General features: G+C 44.0%; 1 protein-coding gene across 1 annotated transcript; it reads right to left on the bottom strand.

Moving 5' to 3' along the window:
• Positions 1 to 2978: 2978 nt before the first annotated feature.
• FAM50B (family with sequence similarity 50 member B) lies at positions 2979 to 5177 on the bottom strand. The gene is made up of 2 exons (XM_003806703.7): positions 4813 to 5177; positions 2979 to 4510 (listed from the first exon to the last, which is right to left on the bottom strand). The coding sequence occupies exon 2, from the start codon at positions 4485 to 4487 to the stop codon at positions 3510 to 3512; it is 978 nt and encodes a 325-aa protein (XP_003806751.1). The 5' UTR covers positions 4488 to 4510; positions 4813 to 5177; the 3' UTR covers positions 2979 to 3509.
• Between the last annotated feature and the right edge of the window lie 15297 nt (positions 5178 to 20474).

Raw genomic sequence — 20474 nt, 5'->3', positions numbered from 1 at the left:
GAATTTCATACTTAACATCATGTCTAGAAAATAACTTTGGCTGGGATTAATTCATTGCACATGGAACTGACTAGAAATCCATCTAAGTTTTTGAGAGGATTGAATTATCAAAAAATCCCATTAGCCTAGACTGAAAAACCTATGAAAGCAATCTCTGGTTCCCAAATCTGCATCAGCAGGAAGCAGGCAGCAAAAGATCTGTAGCTCTGTCAAATGGGGCTTGGATGTGGTCATGGAGGACCAGGAGGGTAAAGCCAGAGGGTATGCGGGACAATGAACTGGGGAGTTCATCCCAGACAGTGGACCCAGGGCAACCAAGGGATGATACCTCCAAGGCAGACAGAGTCTTTGCAACACCTCCCAGTAGAATTTGATAGTGGCCAGAGAACTGGCTCTGGCTGGTGCTTTGCATTCCCTTTTCCTAATGTTTGTATTTGTTTCACCATTGCATATCAGGTATGTGAGAGGACGGATTGCTTATTCTTTAGTTTATAAGTAGCTAGATGACAAAAAGCCACATTCAGACTTGAAGGAGAGGCCTGTACATCACCCCAGATATAACTACTGGGCCCTTGTGGTAGTCTTCTTTGCTTTAGGACTGAACGTGCTATGTGTGAGGAAAGGATACACTTGGATATTTTTGTAGCGAAAGGGATAGACTACATCACAAACTGTATTTATCCCCTGATTTCTGCTCTCCATTTTTTCCCATAGTAATAGAACTTGGCTTCCCAGATAAGGACTATATCTCCCAGCTTCCCACGCAACCAGGTGTGGCCAGGAAACCAAGCTCCGGCAACCACTACAGTGTTTGTTGGCTTACAGGACTCTTCCTGGAGAGACAGCTGTTTTAAGTCTTTTGAACTTTCTTTCTCCCCTTATCTTCTGTTTTCCAGGATGTAGATGTGATGGTTAAAGATGCAGCTGCCATCTTGGATTATGAAGTAACCATGGATATGGAAGACACATATGATGAAACAAGGTAGAAGCAGCCTGGGTCCTTGATGTTACGGCCAACTTACCTCTAGACTTCTTTGAAGCAGAGAAATAGGCTTGCTTAAGCTACAGGTACTTTGTGTATTTTGTAATGTGCAGTTGAACCTAACTCTAAGTAACACCAAAACAATTAAGAAATAAGGCAGGATTAGATTGTAGTCAGCATACCAACTTTTTTTTTGAGACAAAGTCTTGCTCTGTAGCCCAGGCTGGAGTGCAGTGGCATGATCTTGGCTCACTGCAACCTCCGTCCCCCACTTTCAAGCGATTCTCCTGCCTCAGCCTCCTGAGTAGCTGGGATTACAGGTGCCCGCCACCGTGCCCAGCTAATTTTTTTGTATTTTTAGTAGAGACAGGGTTTCACCATATTGGTCAGGCTGATCTTGAACTCCTGACCTCAGGTGATCCACTTGCCTCAGCCTCCCAAAGTGCTGGGATTTTTACAGGCGTGAGCCACCGCGCCCGGCAGCATACTAACTTTTAAATGAAAACTAGATTGGAGAATATGGCTTAGACCAACAACCAAAGATGTGGGGTTCTACTATCAGCACCCTCAAGTTTAGGTCTTGATCTGCTATGTTGGAAGGGCAGACTAAATAGCAGACATCCAGCCAGCCAGTTTCCAGAAACCTTCGTGTTCCTGTGGCTCACCTGGGGATCTTACTGGAATACACATTGATTCAGTAGGTCTGGGGTGGGGCCTGAGATTCTGCTTTTCTATCTGCGTTTCTAACAAGCTCCCAAGTGCCGATGCTGCTGGTCCAAGGGTCTCACTTCAGGTAGGAAGAATCTGCTTCACACCCTAATGAAGTGTTCAGAGCCAAGAGCCTGTCCTGGGCCCTGACCCTACTTGCACCGAAACTCAGGGGGAGGAGTTCATAAGAGGTGGAAAAGGCAGCCATAGAGCATTTGTTCTCCAACCAAATAGCTGGGGAGCTTCAAAACACTGATGTCCACTTCTGACCCTGAGGTCTGGCTCTGGGTGTGACCTTTGAATTGGGAAGTTTAAAAGCTTCCCTGATGACCCTAAGGGACAGCCATTGGGACCCACTGTCCTAGAAGGCTAATGTTTCGGTGGAAGTTCTTGCTTATGGGCTGAGGCAAGAACTCTAAGAAATGTCCCTCCTATACTCAGGGCTGGGACTGGGGTAAGGTGAGTGAGGCACCCAACTTGGGCATTAAGGTTAAGGAGAAGGAGATCCCCAAATACTCAGTAACCAAATAATAAATAATATTTGAATTATATAAATAAATATATAAATATATATAAAATATATAAATATATAAAATATATATAACTATATATAATATATATAACTATATATAATATATATAAATATATATACACATATATATATTTTTTTGAGATGGAGTTTCACTCTTTCACCCAGCCTGGAGTGAAGTGGTGCAATCTCAGCTCACTGCAACTTCTGCCTCCCAGGTTCAAGCGATTCTCCTGCCTCAGCCTCCCAAGTAACTGGGATTACAGGCACATTTTTGTATTTTTAGTAGAGACAGGGTTTCACTATGTTGGCCAGGCTGGTCCCGAACTCTTGGCCTCAGGTGATCCACCCACCTCGGCCTCCCAAAGTGCTAGGATTACAAGCATGAGCCACCACACCCGGCCTGAATACAATATTTTTAAAAATCAAAATTAACAGAAATAATCCACAATGAATAAAATACAAACATTTTCAATGAAGACAGGATCTGTAACTGTGCCCTGTGGAGTCATATTGGAGCAAAAGGAAAATCAATGATACTGACCCTGCAGGCTACTTGCATTAGCTCACTGTCCTCCTAACTTCTGGGCTAAACAACCCAGCTAAAGCCCACTAGAGGGGGGCTGCTCCCCAACCTTTGCTAGCCCCCTCCTGCTGGCAACTGCTGATCCTGGGACCAGTGATGGGCAGGTCCACCTTTGCCCTCAAATGGTTCTGAACTAGGTCATTGCAGTCCTTTAAATAAATTAACCAAAACCATAATAATAACAACAGAAACATTTATTAAGAGCTAAGCGTTTTACAAATATTAATTCACTTAATACTCACATCAATCTTATAAAGTAAGTGCTCTTGTTATTTCCTTTTACAGGTGACCAAACTGAGGCATGGGGGCTTAATAAGCTTACCCAAAACTACACAGCAAGGAGGAGGCTGTGTCGGGAATCAAACTCAGTCACTGTGGCCCCCAAGTCCATGCTCATAACCACCAGGTAAAAAATGTGCCTCCTATTCTAATTTCTGTCTGACAGTGGGCCCAGTCATGGTTTCAATACAGCTCAGCAGAGCAATGCAGCAAATCCAGGTAGCAACACTAAAATACTCAGAAAAGACCAACCAAGCAACCAAAGCATAACATCAGCAATAGCACAACCAATGTGAATCATGAGAACCCTCTGTCTTTATTAAATCTGGGGGAAGAAATCAAGGTCACGAAATCAAGTGACTGGTGATGGGGCCTAGAAATGAGTGTCTCCCCCCACCCCCGGTTTCCGCTCTGGCAGGCGGGTGTTAGCGGATGGTGTACTTGTCCCACTTCTTCTCGGGGTCATAGGCCTCCCAGCGGCTGGCGGGGAAGATGTGCTTGTTCTTCTCGTACCAGCTGCGCAGCACCACCTTGCCTGCGTGCGACTCGTCCTTCTCCATGGTGGCGTCGCTGAGCAGGCGCACGTCATCGTGCACATCGAAGCTGAAGAGCGGCCCGCTCTTGCCCCTCGCCCTGGCGATGATGAAGTCGTAGAAGGTGTGGTAGTGCGGCAGGATGAGGTCCTCCTTGATGAACATGAGCTGCTCCACGCCGGCGGAGCGCAGCTCCAGGAAGTCCTTGCGCAGCCCCTGCAGCGCCTTCTTCAGGAACTGCTGCACCGTGTTGCCCTTGCGCACCCGCACCGTGCGCCGGTGGCCCGAGCCGTCCCAGTAGCTGAAGGTGACCTCCATCTCCTCGTCCTTCACTTTCTCGCGCTGCGCCTCCCACTCTTGGCGCAGCTCCTCTCGGAGCCGGTTCTCCTCCTCCTCGCGGTCGCGGTCTGGCAGGAAGCTGGTGTCCACGTCGGGGTTCTTGCCCAGGTTTCCGGCGCGCCTGGCCTCGGCCGCGTCGGCCTGGTCATCGAGGTCGTCTAGTGCAAAGGACAGGCAGGAGATCTTACGCTTGCGCTCGCGCCGCTGCTCCTGCTCCCGCTGCCGCTCCTGCTGCAGCCGCTGCTCCTCCAGGTGCTGGCGCTTGGCCAGCTGCCGCTCGCGCTCCCTGACCAGGGCCTCCTGCCGGGCCTTCATGTCGTTCAGGGTCACCAGGCCCACCGTGCTGGACTTCAGCTCGGCCTCCACGGCGTCGTAATGCGCCGAGAACCTCTTGTCCACCTGCGACTTGAGGATGGTCTCCTCGGCGATGCGCTGCTTCAGCACCTCCATCTGCTCCCGCTGCTTTTCGCGCTTCTTGAGGAGGTGCATGGCACGGCCTGCCTCGCGCATGGTGCCCTTGTACTGCGCCATGGCCCGCGCCTACCCGATGGGCTCTGCAGCAAAGAGGAAAAACGCGGCAGGTAGAGGGGGGCCCACGCAACGGCGGGGAATGCTCAGCTCTGCGCCTCCTCACAGGGCTTTCGGCAGTGATGGAAGCGTTCAGGGGCTGGGCCGACCTGCTAGGGTAACCACCAACCTGACAGTGTCACCAGGCACCAATTTCCAGCATTTTATTTGACCTCAATAAATGCAAATGCGAATGGCCCCACGTAACGGGTGGCTGCCATGCCTGAGCGCAGCGCTGAATTTGGGGAGCTGCATACAGAGAGGGTTGGGCTACTGAGCGGACCCTTACCTGCCCAAGCACCCTGTCGAGCGGAGACACGCGGGAGCTGACCTCCACGAGAACCACCCACGAGCAGAGGCCCACTCGTCCCGGGCTCTCGCGACAGCCGTGGACACAGGAAGTGGAGGCGGTGCGCCCCCTGGCGGGGAGGCGGGCCCTGAGGAGAGTGCCAGGCTCCTGGTAGGGCGGCTGCGGGAACAGGAAGTGGAGGTGGATCGCCCCCTGGCGGGGAGGCGGGCCCTGGGAAGAGCTCCGGGCTCCTGGTAGGGGCGGTGCTCCTGTGGGGCGGGCCAGCGCGGGTAGGATCCCGGAGGAGGCGCTTCTGGCCCTGCCCAGCCGTGGCTGGCCGGGGCTCCTGTTTTCATGGTGTGGAGGGCGGGCCCACACCTGCTGTGCGTGCGTGCTGAGCCTTCTCGTGCCCAGCTGTAAACACGCAGAAGCAATGTGGGCGCAGCGCAAGCTGCTGCGGCCACCCAGAGAGCCTTGCAACAGCCCTGCTCTCCAACCCTCCTCCTCCCGCCTCTGATGCTACCCCGCTGTGGCGTCTCGTGAACGTTACCTGCGCACCACTGCCTGTAATTCTTTCTTATGGCCCCAACACAACCACCATTCTTTGATAATAGAACCCTACTCGCCCCCCAATTTCGTGACAAAACCTGCACTCAGCTTGTTTGACCTCTTCTATACAGCAGTTTCCCCCGGGTTCTAAGCTCTAATAACCATGGGACACTGAGTTAAAGTATAGCAGTGTCTTTACTGTGAGCCTCTAACATGCCAGTTTCCACTGTAACTCTCCAAGAGCAGGGCAGACCAGTTCATGTTTCGTGACCGTTTCTCCCCTGCAGGAGATCTGGTAACACTCGCTGAAACCAGTGCTTCCTGGGACCTAGTTTGGAAAAGCTGGTTGTGAAATACATACTGCGGTTCAGCCTCCTCCTGTCTAAGAGCAACAATGCCTGTGAGCATAACCTTACCAAGAAGCGTGAATCATATGATAATTACATATGGCACCCACATATCCAGAGGAGAACAGCAGGGTGTGAGCACTCATCAAATTGTTCAAGCCAGAAACCTAGGCCTTTTCCTGGAATGACGTTCCTCCACAGGTAATCAATTACAGAAGAGCCTTTCACACTTTCCTTTTTCTCCCATTCCCCACCACTTGCCTTAATCTAGGAAATTAGCATTTTTTTAAATCTAAAGCCTTCTCATTGTTGCCCCATCACCAGAATACAAGAATATCTTATTTTATTGAGCTCTGGGATACTGTGTGTTTTGTTTTTGTTTTTACAAATTGAAGATTTGTGGCAATGCAGCATCAAGCGCCTACTGGCTCCATTTTTCCAGCAGCATGTGCTCACTTCGTGTTCCTGTGTCACATTTTGGTAATTCTTGCAATATTTCAGACTTTTTCATTGTGATATCTGCTATGGTGATCTGTGATCATCGTTCTGTGAGGTTATTGTAATTGTTTGGGGGCACTCCGAAGTGTGCAGTAGAAGACAAAGACGTTTATTGATTTAACTGATAAATGTTATGTATGTTCTGACTGCTCCACTGACTGGCTGTTCCTTCATCTCTCTTCCTGTCCCTAGGCTTCCCTAGTGCCTGAGACACAGCAATATTGAAATTAGGCCAATTAATAACCCTACAATGGCCTCTAAGTGTTCAAGTGAAAAGAAGTGTCACACGTCTCTCACTTTAAATCAAAGGCTAGAAATGATTCAGCTCAGTGAGGAAAGTATGTCAAAAGCCAGGATAGGCCAAAAGCTAGGCCTCTTTTGCCAAACAGTTAGCTAAGTTGTGAATGCAAAGGAAAGAAATCTTGAAGGAAACTGAAAGCGCTTTCCTGGTAAACATATGAATGATAAGAAAGCAAAACAGCCTTATTGCTTATATGGAGAAAGTTCTAGTGGTCTGGATAGAAGATCAAACCAGCCACGACATTCCCTTAAACCAAAGCCTAATCCAGGGCAAGGCCCTAAGTCTCTTCAATTCTGTGAAGCTGAGAGAGGTGAGGAAGCTTCAGAAGAAAAGTCTGAAGGTAGCAGAGGTTGGTTCATGAGGCTGAGGAAGGAAGTCACCTCTATAACATAAAGTGCAAGGTGAAGCAGCAAGTGTGATGGAGAAGCTGCAGCAAGTTATCCAGAAGATCTAGCTAAGAGCACTGATGATGGAGGCTACCCTAAACAATACATTTTCAATGTAGACAAAATAGCCTTCTATTGGAAGAAGATGCCATTTAGGACTTTTATATCTAGAGAGGAGAAGTCAATGCCTGGCTTCATGGCTTCAAAGGACAGGTTGACTCTCTTGCTAGGGGCTAGTGTAGCTGGAGACTTTCAGTTGAAGCCAATGCTCATTTACCATTCTGAAAATCTTAGCGCCCTTAAAAATTATGCTAAATCTACTGTGCCTGTGCTCTGTAAATGGAACAACAAAGCCTGGAGGACAGCACATCTGTTTACAGCATGGTTTACTGAATATTTTTAAGCCCAGTGTTGAGACTTACTGCTCTGATGATTCCTTTCAAGATATTATTACTCATTAACAATGTACTTGGTCACCTAAGAGCTTGATGGAGATGCTTAAGGAGATTAAAGTTGATTTCATGCTTGCTAACACAACATCCATTCTGCAACCCATAGATCAAGGAGTAATTTTGACTTTTAAGTCTTATTATTTAAGAAATACATTTCCAAAGGTTATAGCTGCTGTATGTAATGATTTCTCTGATGGATCTGGGCAAAGTAAATTGAAATTTTTCTGGAAGGCATTCACCACTGTAGGTGCCATGAAGGACATTCACAGTTTTGGGGAGGAGGTAAAATATCAACATTAACAGAAGTTTGGAAGAAGTTGATTCAAACAGCATTACATGTTACAAAGAAATCTTTCGTGAAAGGTAGAATCAATCAATGTGACAAACTCAATATTGATTTAAGAAACTGCCACAGGCCCAGCCTTTGGCAACCACCACCCTGATCAGTCAGCAACCATCAACACTGAGGCAAGACCCTCCACCAGCAAATAGAGCACAGCTCACTGAATGCTCAGAGGATCATTAGCATTATTTAGCAATTAAGTATTTTTAATGAAATTATGCACATTATTTTCTTAGACAAAATGCTACTGCACACTTACTAGACTATAGTATAGTATAAACATAACTTTTATATGCACTAGAAAATTTAAAAATTTGTGTGACTGTCTTTGTGGTGGTCTGGAACTGAACCCACAGTATCTCCGAGGTATGCCTGTATTCTTGTTCTTGTCTAACTTCTATACAATATCCTCAGAGATCTTCATAAAAAATGAATCTGATAACATTACCCTCCTACTTGAAAAACTCCAACTTCCCTTGTAACAGCCACATCAGAATCTCTTTGTTTGTCCTCTAAGGTCTCTAATAGGTGGACCCATGCAGCACTCACCCAGCTTTTTCGCTGCGCCTGAATAGAAGATGCCCTTTCAGACCAGGCGCAGTGGCTCACACCTGTAATCCCAGCACTTTGGGAGGCCGAGGCGGGTGGATCACGAGGTCAAGAGATCGAGACCATCCTGGCCAACATGGTGAAACCCCGTCTCTAATAAAAATAAAAATAAAAAAAATTAGCTGGGTGTGGTGGTGCATGCCTTGTAGTCCCAGCTGCTCGGGAGGCTGAGGCAGAAGAATTGCTTCAACCCAGGAGGTGGAGGTTGCAGTGAGCCAAGATCGCACCACTGCACTCCAGCCTGGTGACCCAGAAAGACTTCATCTAAAAAAAAAGTTGCCCTTTCATAACTGTTACCTCTGGACATACTCTTTCTAGAAAGTCCTGCCCTTCTCTGTGCTATCCCTGAAGATCAGCACAAATGTCATCTCCAAGAGGAAGCCTGGAGCACCCACCATCACCATCACCACCCACAGATGGACAAAATGACCAATAGTCTCCTCTCTCAGGTTTCCCATATAATTACCTTTATTGCACTTAACATAAATAAGATAGCCTCTCCACCTCTTTTTTTCAGTTAAATGATCCAACCTACTAAACTTTAATTCAATCGACTATAGTTTGGCCACAAATACTATATTCACTCCTTCTTTAATCGAATCAGAACTTGAATGTCAATATCATCCCTAAACCTTATCAACCACCCTCCCATTATCCAGCATCCACCTCCTGAACTCAGTCACGGCCTCCAAATACTATAGCCAGCTCCCAGAATTAAAAGGTTGAGCCTCAAATTCTCAGAAAAGTTTAACAAGAAAAACAACTAGAAAGAAGGAGATTTATCCTAAAAGTCTGATATACTGTTCTGTAGAATTTTCCCCTAAGTTCCAAGATGGTAACTTCCTCTTTCAGCCTTAATTCTCAGCGAAAATACCCACAAAACTAAAAGCTACTGCTTTAAGCTCTTAAATTTTATCAGCAAAATGAGGCTGAGGACCCGAGCCCACACAAATGGTGAAACTTTAAGAAAGAAGAATAAATAGAACAAAAAAGAATGATTGTTCTAGTTATTCTTCCCTGATTCAGACATTGTGGTTTGTTTTTCCAATAGGTTTTGTCATAAAGGAGGAAATAGGCATATTACAGAAAAGTTTGAAAAGAAATGTAAATAAATAAAAAGTTCACTCAACATGAACACATAAGTAACATAACTATTAATGTTTGCGAGTTCCCTTCCAATATTTTATGTGCACATAGATCCGTATATATTTAGCAATTTTAATCAAACTTTGTATCCCATTTGATGACTTTTTTTCCATTTAAGTTTTTTTTTCGAGACGGAGTCTCGCTCTGTCTTCCAGCCTGGAGTAGTGCAATGGCGCGATCTCGGCCCACTGCAACCTCCACCTCCCGGGTTCAAGTGATTCTCCTGCCTCAGCCTCCCGAGTAGTTGGGATTACAGGCGCCCACCACCACGCCCGGCTAATTTTTGTATTTTTAGTAGAGACAGGGTTTTGCCATGTTGGTCAGGCTGGTCTCAAACTCCTGACCTCAGGTGATCTGCCCTCCTCGGCCTCCCAAAGTGCTGGGATTACAGGCATGAGCCACCGCACCTGGTATTATTCTTGTTTTTATATAATCATCATAGTCATTGATTTAAATAAATGTGGTACATTCTATTGTAAAAAATAAATAAAAGTATCAATAGCAATAATACAACAGAGGGGAGGGAGCAGCATTCTGTTCTAGTGACTCAGAAATGCCGATTAAATACACAAACTAATTTAGAAAAAAATGTGCCCTCCTCCAGGCTTAGTCACAAAGTAAAATATGCAAACAGCATCAATGTTTTAAAAATCTCACAAAACTAAAACTTAAACTATTTTAACAAGAGAAAAAGAACTTAGTTTTCAATACAAGCAACAATAACAGACCCCCACAAATAACACCTTTTGTCATGGTCGGTTTTCATGTTGCTTTCCACCAGTCTGAATTCTATTTTAAACGGATTATCCTACAAGTGGCAGATATACTGTCCTCTCCAGAGTCAGCCTTGAAATGAAACAGCTGATGGTGGGCCTGGCCTGGGTGTAGGGTGTGCCCCGATAGCATCTCCACTCAATGATCCCTCCAACGCCACCACAGTATCCTGAACCAGTTGTCAAAGCAAAGCCACAACACCTCACATCAACCAGGTGCCAAAAAAGAACTAGTGCATGAATTCAGAATTCCGCCACCAGACCAGAAGTCCTTCAAAGGATATCTAGATAATATTATTGCACGCTTTCGAATAAAGGGTTTAAAAATGTCTTCCAACCTTTGCTTGGTGGAAAGCCAATATTTTGGCATGCAATCAGGTAGGGGTAAGGGGAAGAACCCTCACATGTTCAGAGACAGGGAAGTACAAAATATACTAGAAGGGAAAAGCTTGAACAAGAAACCTATGACTTCTATATGTGTTCCCTGGGGGAAAAAATCCACACCACGTGAGAGAGAAATGAAACCTAAGAGATGTCACAATTTCAAAATAAATGCTGCACCATAAATGTCTCTGAGCTGTAAGACCTCATTTTTTTCTTTCATTTGTATCAAAGTAATACATGTTTGATAAAAACGGTTTAAAAGAATGGAACATGGTTTTATATTCTTGGTTTAAAAAGAAAAGTAATCCTAAAAGGGTTATTTTCACAACAAAAAAGCAAGCAGTTTCCTGTCTATTTTTCTCTTCCCTGGAGGCAACCACCTCCAGTCCTTTCAGTTGCTTCTTCTGGTGTTTACCTCCTTATTTTCTAATAATTCTTACATTGCTATGTTGTGACTAATCAATTTTAAATTTTATCTACTGACTTTTTGTTTTGGTGGATGAAGATTTAATTTTTCTTATGATAGATTGAAATGTCTGGCCAGGTCATTTGAAGAAGAGCGTATTATGGATGCTGTCAATTTCTAAGCCAGATAGGAAAAATGCAAGAAATTAAAGTACACGCCACAATCCTAATTATAAATAGAACGGCAAAATGCCCAAACAAAATATTAACAAATGGAATTCAGCAGTTTATGAATACATACATGAAAACGGACAAAATAGGCCTTTCTCAAAGGTAGCTCGACACTAGAAATCTCTGTGTGTGTAACTTATCACACTAATAACATCTCAATCCCTGCAGATAAAATAGTAATTGCGAACTAGAGTCCTTCACTTGATGAAAAGTATTTTTTAGAAACATACAGCAAATGTTATTTTCATAATATGCTTTTACGTCTTTTACAGTTTTCTCAAAAATAAAATTATGGGGTGTTTTCACCAGTATGGGGCTTACTACAGCTGGGTGAAGGTAGTGAGTGTCCCACAGGCACCTTCTAGGAGAAGGGCAGATAGGGAGAGAAGCTCTGATGCTCTTTCAAAGGGTGGGACATCTTTTGTTTCGAAGTGGCAAAGCATCACCTGAGGGATAGCTTTTAGAATTTTTACCAGGGAAAAGAGGGGCATGACAGAAGGCAGGGGCCAAGGAGAGTGGCTAGGAGCTCATGCCTACATAGAAAAGAGTATGAGAAAAAGTCAGAAGCCTGCCTAGAATAGCACATGTACTAAATGTATCAGGAATGTCCCCCTCCCACTGTCCTCTTAAAGGAACGTAGAAGATGAAAGTGTTGTTTTATGTAGAAACATGTAGAAAGCATTACAGTATGACACTGGCCAGTTTTTCCAGGACCCTTCTTTTTTTGGAAAGTGCTACAGATGTGGCTTCACACACTACGTTTCACAGCTGCAGCTCATGGAGGCAATTAAAAAATGTGTGTTGAAGCCAACTCTGGCTCTCTGGCAGTCCTCTCCTCTTGTTTTCAGTACTGTCCTTAGCAAAGATGATTGGTATCTAAACACCTCTGTGCTCTTCTTCCTTCGTCAAACTGAAAGCAGGTGGTTCAGGTCCTGGGAAGGGAACAATGGTGGGATTGATGATTGCCTTGAAATTTTTATTTTCCTCCCAACTTGGAGTGATCCTGGGTGAAGTGCTCCTCTGCTGGGGCAGCAGCTGCTGCTCTGCTGGACCTTTGACTGGGCTCAGGGATGGCCACAGTGCACACTGCTCACAGCCAACACTGAGCACCTGGCAGAACATCACGAGTGTCACAGAGGCCAGCAGGCCAAGGGACAGCCGGGTTTGCAGCAGGCAAGGCTGTTCCTGGAGCTGCTTTCCAGGATGACTGCTGCAGGATTCCTGGATAATGAGACTGGTAGAGGGAGGCCACCCTGAGGTAACAACTTCTTGGCACTTGAAGCAGATGATGAACAATTGTCTAATAAGTTCAGGAATTGAAATTCTAAGATAGGAAAGTGCTTTAGAAAATACCTGAACCTAGTGTTGACTTTGGGTAAGCAAGTGAAGGACCAAGCACTCTTGGGGAACCCTGAAGACAAAACAAATCAGAGAGGTGCTGGCTGTTATCTCATTTACGGTGTTAAAATGTTCATCAGTTATTTATGTTGTCTCTGACAACATTATAACAATAAACAGAGATAGAATGTGCTGTTTGACTCTATGTACATTTGTTCCCTTCACTTTCAGCCCTTTTGTAGAGAACACCCCTCTATGGTCTCCCCTGTGACTGTGACTACCTGCCCAGGGAACCACCACCCTGGAGCACCCTGGAGCTTTTGATAAACCCACTCACACCCCCAGCTTCATGGAAAACCAGACCACTTAATAATTTTCCCAGAGCTATTGTGATCCTCCAGGGACCCACCAGCCCCAGGGGAATTGCATTATCATCTGTGGTTGCCAGTCTGTATTTTACTTGGCTCATCACTTTTAGGGTTTATTCTTTAAACAGCTTGTAAACATGGAAGATACTGCCCCAGTGACAGGACAGTTGTGCAATGTATACACAGGACAATTCTTGTTGCGGCTCCTAACAGGTCGGACCTACGGCCCACCGTCTCCATCTTTTAACTATCTGCAGACTTGTATTTTTTGTTAGAAGCACCATTGATTGTGGTAAGAAATCCACAAAAGAAGAAACAACTTCGTGGTATATATTCTTGCCATTCATTGCTTTAATTTGGGGCCAAATAAATAAAAAGACATGAGCTGGTTGCTTAACATTTATCCCTAGTTACGCTTTGAGCTAGGCTTTACCCTAAAGCTTTTTTTCATTTCTTATTAAATGTACATACAGCAGCACCATTTGCTGTTTTTGGTATATAGTTATGTAAGTATTGACAAATGCCTGGACACCTGTAATTTTTGGCAAGGTCTAAATCATGCTCATCTTTCACTTTGATTTCAAAGGTGCTGTTCAGGGCACACGTGGCAGAAAATCCGTTATTTATTCCAGTTGACCCGAGCTTCAGAAGCACCCACTGCACCCTGTGAGCTCATTTGCTGATGCTCCAGCGTTGGGCATTCTGCCTGCTGAGGTCCAAAGAACGTGTTCCGGCCTTTGAGTGGTGCTCGGCTCTGTTCGTTGGAGGCGGGGCAGGTGCAACACACCAGCTGGTTAGATCCTGGACTCTGTTACATGCCGTGACTCCACAGCCCTGGGTATATGCTATTTTTTTTTGTTTTTTTGAGAAGGAGATTTGCTCTTGTTGCCCAGGCTGGAGTGCAGTGGCATGATCTCGGCTCACTGCAACCTCCGTCTCTCAGGTTCAAGCGATTTTCCTGCTTCAGTCTCCCAGGTAGCTGGGATTACAGGCACCCCCCACCAAGCCCAGCTAATTTTTTGTATTTTTAATAAAGACGGGGTTTTGGCAGGGCGCAGTGGCTCAGGCCTGTAATCCCAGCACTTTGGGAGGCCCAGGCGGGCGAATCACGAGGTCAGGAGATCGAGACCATCCTGGCTAACACGGTGAAACCCTGTCTCTACTAAAAAATACAAAAAATTAGTTGGGCATGGTGGTGTGCGCCTGTAGTCCCAACTACTCAGGAGGCTGAGGCAGGGGAATGGCGTGAACCCGGGAGGCTGAGGTTACAGTGAGCCGAGATCGTGCCACTGCCCTCCAGCCTGGGCGACAGAGCGAGACTCCGTCTCAAAAAAAAAAAAAAAAAAAAGACGAGGTTTCATCCTGTTGGCCACTGCACTCCAGCCTGGGCGACAGAGTGAGACTCCGTCTCAAAAAACAACGAACAAACAAACAACTACAAAGACAGGGTTTCATCATGTCGACCAGGCTGGTCTCAAACTCCTGATCCACCCGCCTTGGCCTCCCAAAGTGCAGGGATTACAGGCTTGAGCCACCGCTCCTGGCCCTATGTTTTGTTGTGTTGCCGTTTATTCAGAAGAAACTCTTGGCCTATGACTTCCTGGCTAGCACGTCCCAGTGTCTTGGTTGATATTAATAGTTTAACCTGGGGTATGGGAGGGAGGGAGGAGGATTTATTGATGACTGCTGTTGCTCTCCTATGGGAGTATATGTGAGGTATTGCTGAAGTCTTGCCATGAAATACTTCTTCACAGAATATTTTAACAAAATTGAAATATAGCAAAAATAGCAATGTTTTTGGTATACAGTTCTATGAGTTTTGACACACACAAAATCATGTGATCCCCACTACAAGCAGGAACAGAATGGTTCTGCCATCCCAGAAAACTTGTATTATCCCTTTGAGTCACACTCTTTCCCCATCGCTGCCCCTGGCAACCACTGATCTACTTTCCACGCCGCTATAGTTTGGATATTTGACCCTCCAAACCTCATGTTGACATTGGATCCCAATGTGGGAGGAGGAACCTAGTGGGAGATGTTTGGGCTGTGGGGGTGGATCCCTCACGAATAGATGAATGTTCTTCCTGGGGGAGGAGGTGAGTGAGCTCTTGACCTGTTAGCTTCTGAGAAAGTTGGTTGTTAAAAAGAGGCTGGCAGCTCCCCCTCTCTCCTTTTGCGTCCCCCCTCACCATGTGACCTCTGCACATACCAGCTTCCTTTTGCCTTCTGCTTGAGTGGAAGCAGCCTGAGGCTTCCGCAGAAGCAGATGCTCATGCCATGCTTCTTATACAGCTTGTAGAACTGTGAACCAAATAGACCCTTTTTCTTTATAAATCACCCGATCTCAGGTATTTATAGCAACACAAACTGACTCTGATGCATACCTATATTTTTTGCCTTTTCCAAAATGTCACATCATGGAATCATACAATATGTAAATTTTAAGTCAGAGTTATTTCACTCCAGTATAATGCATTTGATTGTCATCCATGCTGTTGCATGTGTCAGTAGTTCATTCCTTCATTCTTTTTTTTCTTGTGTGTGTGTTTTTTTTTTTTTTTGAGATGGAGTCTTGCTCTGTCGCCCAGGCTGGAGTGCAGTGGTATGATCTCAGCTCACTGCAACCTCTGTCTCCCAGGTTCAAGCAATTCTTGTGCCTCAGCCTCCCAAGTAGCTGGGATTACAGGTGCCCACCACCATGCCTGCTAATTCTTTGTATTTTAGTAGAGACAGGGTTTCACCATATTGACCAGGATGGTCTTGATCTCCTGACCTCATGATCTGCCTGCCTCGGCCTCCCAAAGTGCTCGGATTACAGGTGTGATCCACTGTGCCTGGCCCATTTTTGTATTTTTAATACAGAGTTTCACCATGTTGTCCAGCTGGTCTGAAACTCCTGACCTCAGGTGATCTGCCTGCCTTGGCTTCCCAAAGTGCTGGGATTACAGGAGTGAGCCACCACGCCAGGCCAGTTCATGCCGTTTTGTTGCTGAGTAGTGTCCGATTGTATGGAAGCACCACAGTTTATTCCTTAACTTCTTGATGGACATTCTTTCCAGTTTTTCTTTTTTTAAGTTTTCTTTAAAAAGATGGGGTCTTGCTCTGTTGCCCAGGCTGGAGTGCAGTGGTGCAATCATAGCTCACTGCAACCTCAAACTCCTGGCCTGAAGTAATCCTCCTGCCTTGGCCTCCCAAAGTGCTGTTATTATAGGCATGCACCACCAGGCCCAGTCCCAGCTTGTTTTCATTTCTATACCTATAAATAGGATTGCTAGGTTATATGGTAAGTCTTTGTTTAACTTAATAAAATCTACTAAACTGTTTTCTACAGGGACTGTATCAGTTGTCATTCTCAGAAATATATGAGAGTTCCAGTTCCTCTGCATTCTTGTCAGCACTTAGTGCTATGGTTTTAAAGTCCTCTAAAAGTTCACGTGTTGGAAACTTGGTCCCCAGTGTGGCAATGTTGAGAGGTGGAACCTTTCAGAAGTGATTGGGTCATGAGGGCTCTGCTTCATGAATGGATTAATCATTTCATGGATTAATTGATTAATGGGCTAATGGATTAATGGGTTATCATGGGAGTTGGTTAGTTATCACAAGGGAGGGTCTGTTATAAAAGCCAGTTCAGCTCTCTCTTGTGGCCCCCTCTCTCTCTGTGATGTCTTTTGCCATCTTGTGATGCAGCAAGAAGGCCCTCACCAGATGCCAGTGCCATGCTCTTAAGACTTCCCATCCTCCAGAACTGTAAGAAATAAATTTCTGTTCTTTATAAATTACCCAGTCTCTGGTATTTCATTATAGCAACATAAAATGGGCTAAGATGCTGGATATTATGCATTTTTTTAATATTTTGGTCATTCTACTTAATAGGTACGTAGTGGCATCTCACTGTGGTTTTAATTTGCATTTACCAAGTGGCAAATGATGCTGAGCATTTTTTCATGTACTTACTTGCCAGCAGACATCTTCTTTAGTAAAATGTCTGTGCAGATCTTTTGTTCATTTTTTAATTGGGTTGTTTGTTTTCTTACTATTGAGTTTTGAGAGTTTGTATTGTATTCTGAGTACAAGTCTTTCATCAGGCATGTGATTTGCAATAATTTCTACCAATCTAACTTCTCTTTTTATTCTCTTGTCTTTTGCAGAGTAAAATTTTTAATTTTGATGAACTTCAATTTATCAGTTGCTCATTTATGGATCATGCTTTTGATATCTTATGTAGGAATTCTTTGCCTAAACCAAGGCCACACACATTTTCTCTGATGATTTCTTCCAAAAGTTTTATAGTTTACATTTTCCATTTAGATCTGTGGTCCAGTTTGAGTTAATTTTTATATAAGATGTGAGGTTTAGTATCCTTTTCCTTCCATCTAAATGTTGGACTTCCTCCAACATTCGTTAAGTGACTAGTCTGTCACCCAGATTTTCCAAAAGCCTGCACGAAGCCTGTATCTTCTCTTGATAATGCGAATCTATGGTGGAGGCAGAGGATTATTGCCCTTCAGAGTGCTGAAGTTGATCTCAGGGACTGTAGCCTGCCTCCCTCTGTCCTTCAGTAGACTCAGGCTTCAATACATAGTGTCCTTCAGTAGACTCAGGCTCCTTGGCACATTCTGGGCCACATGTGCAATATAACTGGCTGTCAATGGCGTCAGTGATCATGACACCAATGGCATTGTGCTTGGGGCTTCCCCAAATGCTTCCTCAAAACATGTACAGATGGCCATTCTGATACAAAGAAAGCCCATTTTCAGACACACTGTTCCTAAGATGTAATAGTTTGAGAGTCTACTAACACACAGCCATGTTTTCTTTGTAACCAAAATTAACTTGCTAGATCTTGACTGAGCCAGTGGGATTATCTATAATTGTTCTAGGTATTAAGATTGGGTCTTGGTGTCTGCTAGATGGTGCATACTGTTTTCCCTGGAAGAACTTATTGTGAGTGATGCTAAGGATACTGAGATTCCAGGGGCAGATGAAATGTAAAAGGTGAAAGCTTCCTGCATTTTATCCTTGAGATCGTCCATGCAACCACTATACACAGCTACCATATTCACAGGGTTTGCCTACAAGAGTTGATTGCAATTGAATATTGCTAGAGGGTCTTCAGTAAACTGAGTGTTTTGCAATGATATAGTAATTCTCTATACAAGAATTGCCGAGACCAAAGGCCGGGGGTCTAGGGGACAGGACCAGACTGACTGAATAAGGATGTAAGGCTTAAAATTATTGCTGGGTTATATGGTCTCTTTGCTACTGCTGTGTTGTTTTATTTTTTTCTGCTGCAGGGTCTGGCATGATGTACATGCTCAGAAATGTTTGATGAATGAATGAATAGATGAATGAACAAATATCACATTGATAATATGACACTGTGATACTACTGACACTGACAACACTAGGCATTACAGTAAAAGCATTCAGTGCTACATTTTCACTTTCAATTCTCTATTTTGAGTGAAGGTGTCAAAATTCACTCTTCACAAATCCCTGAAGCTCTGGAATCCTGCAGCTGGAAATGCGGCACCCAAAGACATGGCATGCAGAGTGGAAATAGTCCCGCGTGAGGTCGGGAGTCCACAGTGTCGGGAGAATTGGGTTCTCATGTTGGCATTACTGCAAATTTGTTATGGGCTTAGAGGAAGTTACGTAAGTTTTCTAAGCTTCATTTTTTATCTGGAAAAATTACCTGCTGAGAATTTCTGATCCTTTTGAGTTGTGCAAGGCTAGGATTCAACCAAGAGAACTTTCTCATAACTCATCTAAGTGGATCACAAGACGTGAAACAAGGGAGCCCAAAGCTTGTTTGCGTCGTTCCTCCTGTGGCTTCTTATCTAGAGACTCCAAACTCCAGTTTCTTGTGGCGGGGGTGGAAGTGGAGAGATGCCAACTCAGCAAAGGCCCTAACTCATGGATCACATCAGACTTTAGCTGTTCATAATGGGGCTGGCTGATGTGTTGTCAAATTAGTCCAAAGTCAAGTCCAAAGGGCAGAGGAGGGATGAGATCAGTTACAAGAAACCCTGGGTTGGGCAATAGTGGGGAAGGAGGCGGTCACTGGGCCTTACAGGCAGAACCTGGCAAAACAGCAATGGCAACTGCACAGGCTTTGAGGAGCCAACTCTAGGACAGTGAACGCTAGAAATGCAACCCCTTATGCTCCCCTGGAGCTCCCTGTGAAATTTCTCCATTTCTAGTGTCCTGGTTGGGGAAAATATTTTCTTCTCTCATGCTCCTCCTCCTCCTTCCTTCCACCCTTCCCTAACACAACAGGACTGTCACCTGCTGGACACTTCACTGACATGCAGAAACCCAGGACAAGAGGAACGCATTCTACCGTCAAGGGGGCCACAGATTACCCAACCTGTATTTCTCTCTGATATCTGTTCACTTATTTTAAAATAAAAATATTTTTGTACTGCTTGAATTTTGTGAAAGCTTTACATAAAACAGCCTCTATGCAGTTCTACACCTGAAAGATAACCATTATTAACTGTTGGCATTTACCTTCAGACTTTTAATGCATATGTTAATTTTAATATAAATGGGATCATTCTGTATGTTGTTTAATATCCTCAAACAATATAGCATACTTCTTTCCATGGTAACACTAAAAGGCCTACCTGATCTTTTTTAATGGTTCCAATATATATTTCAATGTAAGACTATATCAAAATATATTTTACCAGTTTTTTATTGTTAAACATTTGTTTTTATTTTTTAACTCTATAATGATCATTCTTATATATGCATCTCTGTGAGATAATTCGTATAGTGCCTAGAACTTAATGTATATAATTATTAGTAACCTTTTTAAACCTGATAGCCCTTGACTTTGATTTTAACTTTAGCATCTTTTAATATGTTCTTCAAATTGTATGATCAAATCTTTTACCAATTGTTTTCTTATTGATTTATAAGAACTCTTTGTATATTGAGGCTATCAACTGATCTTTCATATAAACTCCACAAATTTCCCTCAGTTCGTTACTTACATTTTAACTCTGTGGGTTCTTTTTTCTTTTCTTTTCTTCCTTTTTTTTTTTTTGCCATATATCAGTTTTTGTATTTTATTTTTGTATTTTAATTTTTATGTAGCCAAAGCTGACAGTCTTTGCTTTTATGACTTGTGAATTTTATACATATATGAATTTCATACATATTTGAATATAAGAATATATCATATTCTCGCTCAGTGTCACACATGTTCACTCAGTTTTATAGGTTTTAAAATGCCTGTTTCTTTTTACATATGTAGTTATTCTTGTTGGGATCTAGTTCTGAACATACTGTCAGTCGGTACCAATTTTTTCCAAAAAAGGGAAATTAAAATAAATGCTTAGAAATTTTTCTCAACCTGCCCCATGGGTCATAGCTATTCTTGCTAATTCATTGTGGAAAAATAATTTTAAAAATGTTTTTATTCATTTGCAAATTACAAAGCTTGCTTGCATTGTATATTCTATCAGTTGAGAGTCTTTCTGTCCCTGATAAGAGAAAGCCTGACTTACACTGGTTTAAAT

This window comes from Pan paniscus, chromosome 5, assembly GCF_029289425.2.
Source record: "Pan paniscus chromosome 5, NHGRI_mPanPan1-v2.0_pri, whole genome shotgun sequence".
Classification (NCBI taxonomy): Eukaryota; Metazoa; Chordata; class Mammalia; order Primates; family Hominidae; genus Pan; species Pan paniscus.
This window is presented reverse-complemented; position numbering and strand designations above follow the sequence as displayed.

What these genes read in the sequence shown, in the direction of transcription:
- FAM50B (XM_003806703.7), bottom strand. Translation starts at nt 4,487, where the DNA reads ATGGCGCAGTACAAGGGCACCATGCGCGAGGCAGGCCGTGCCATGCAC.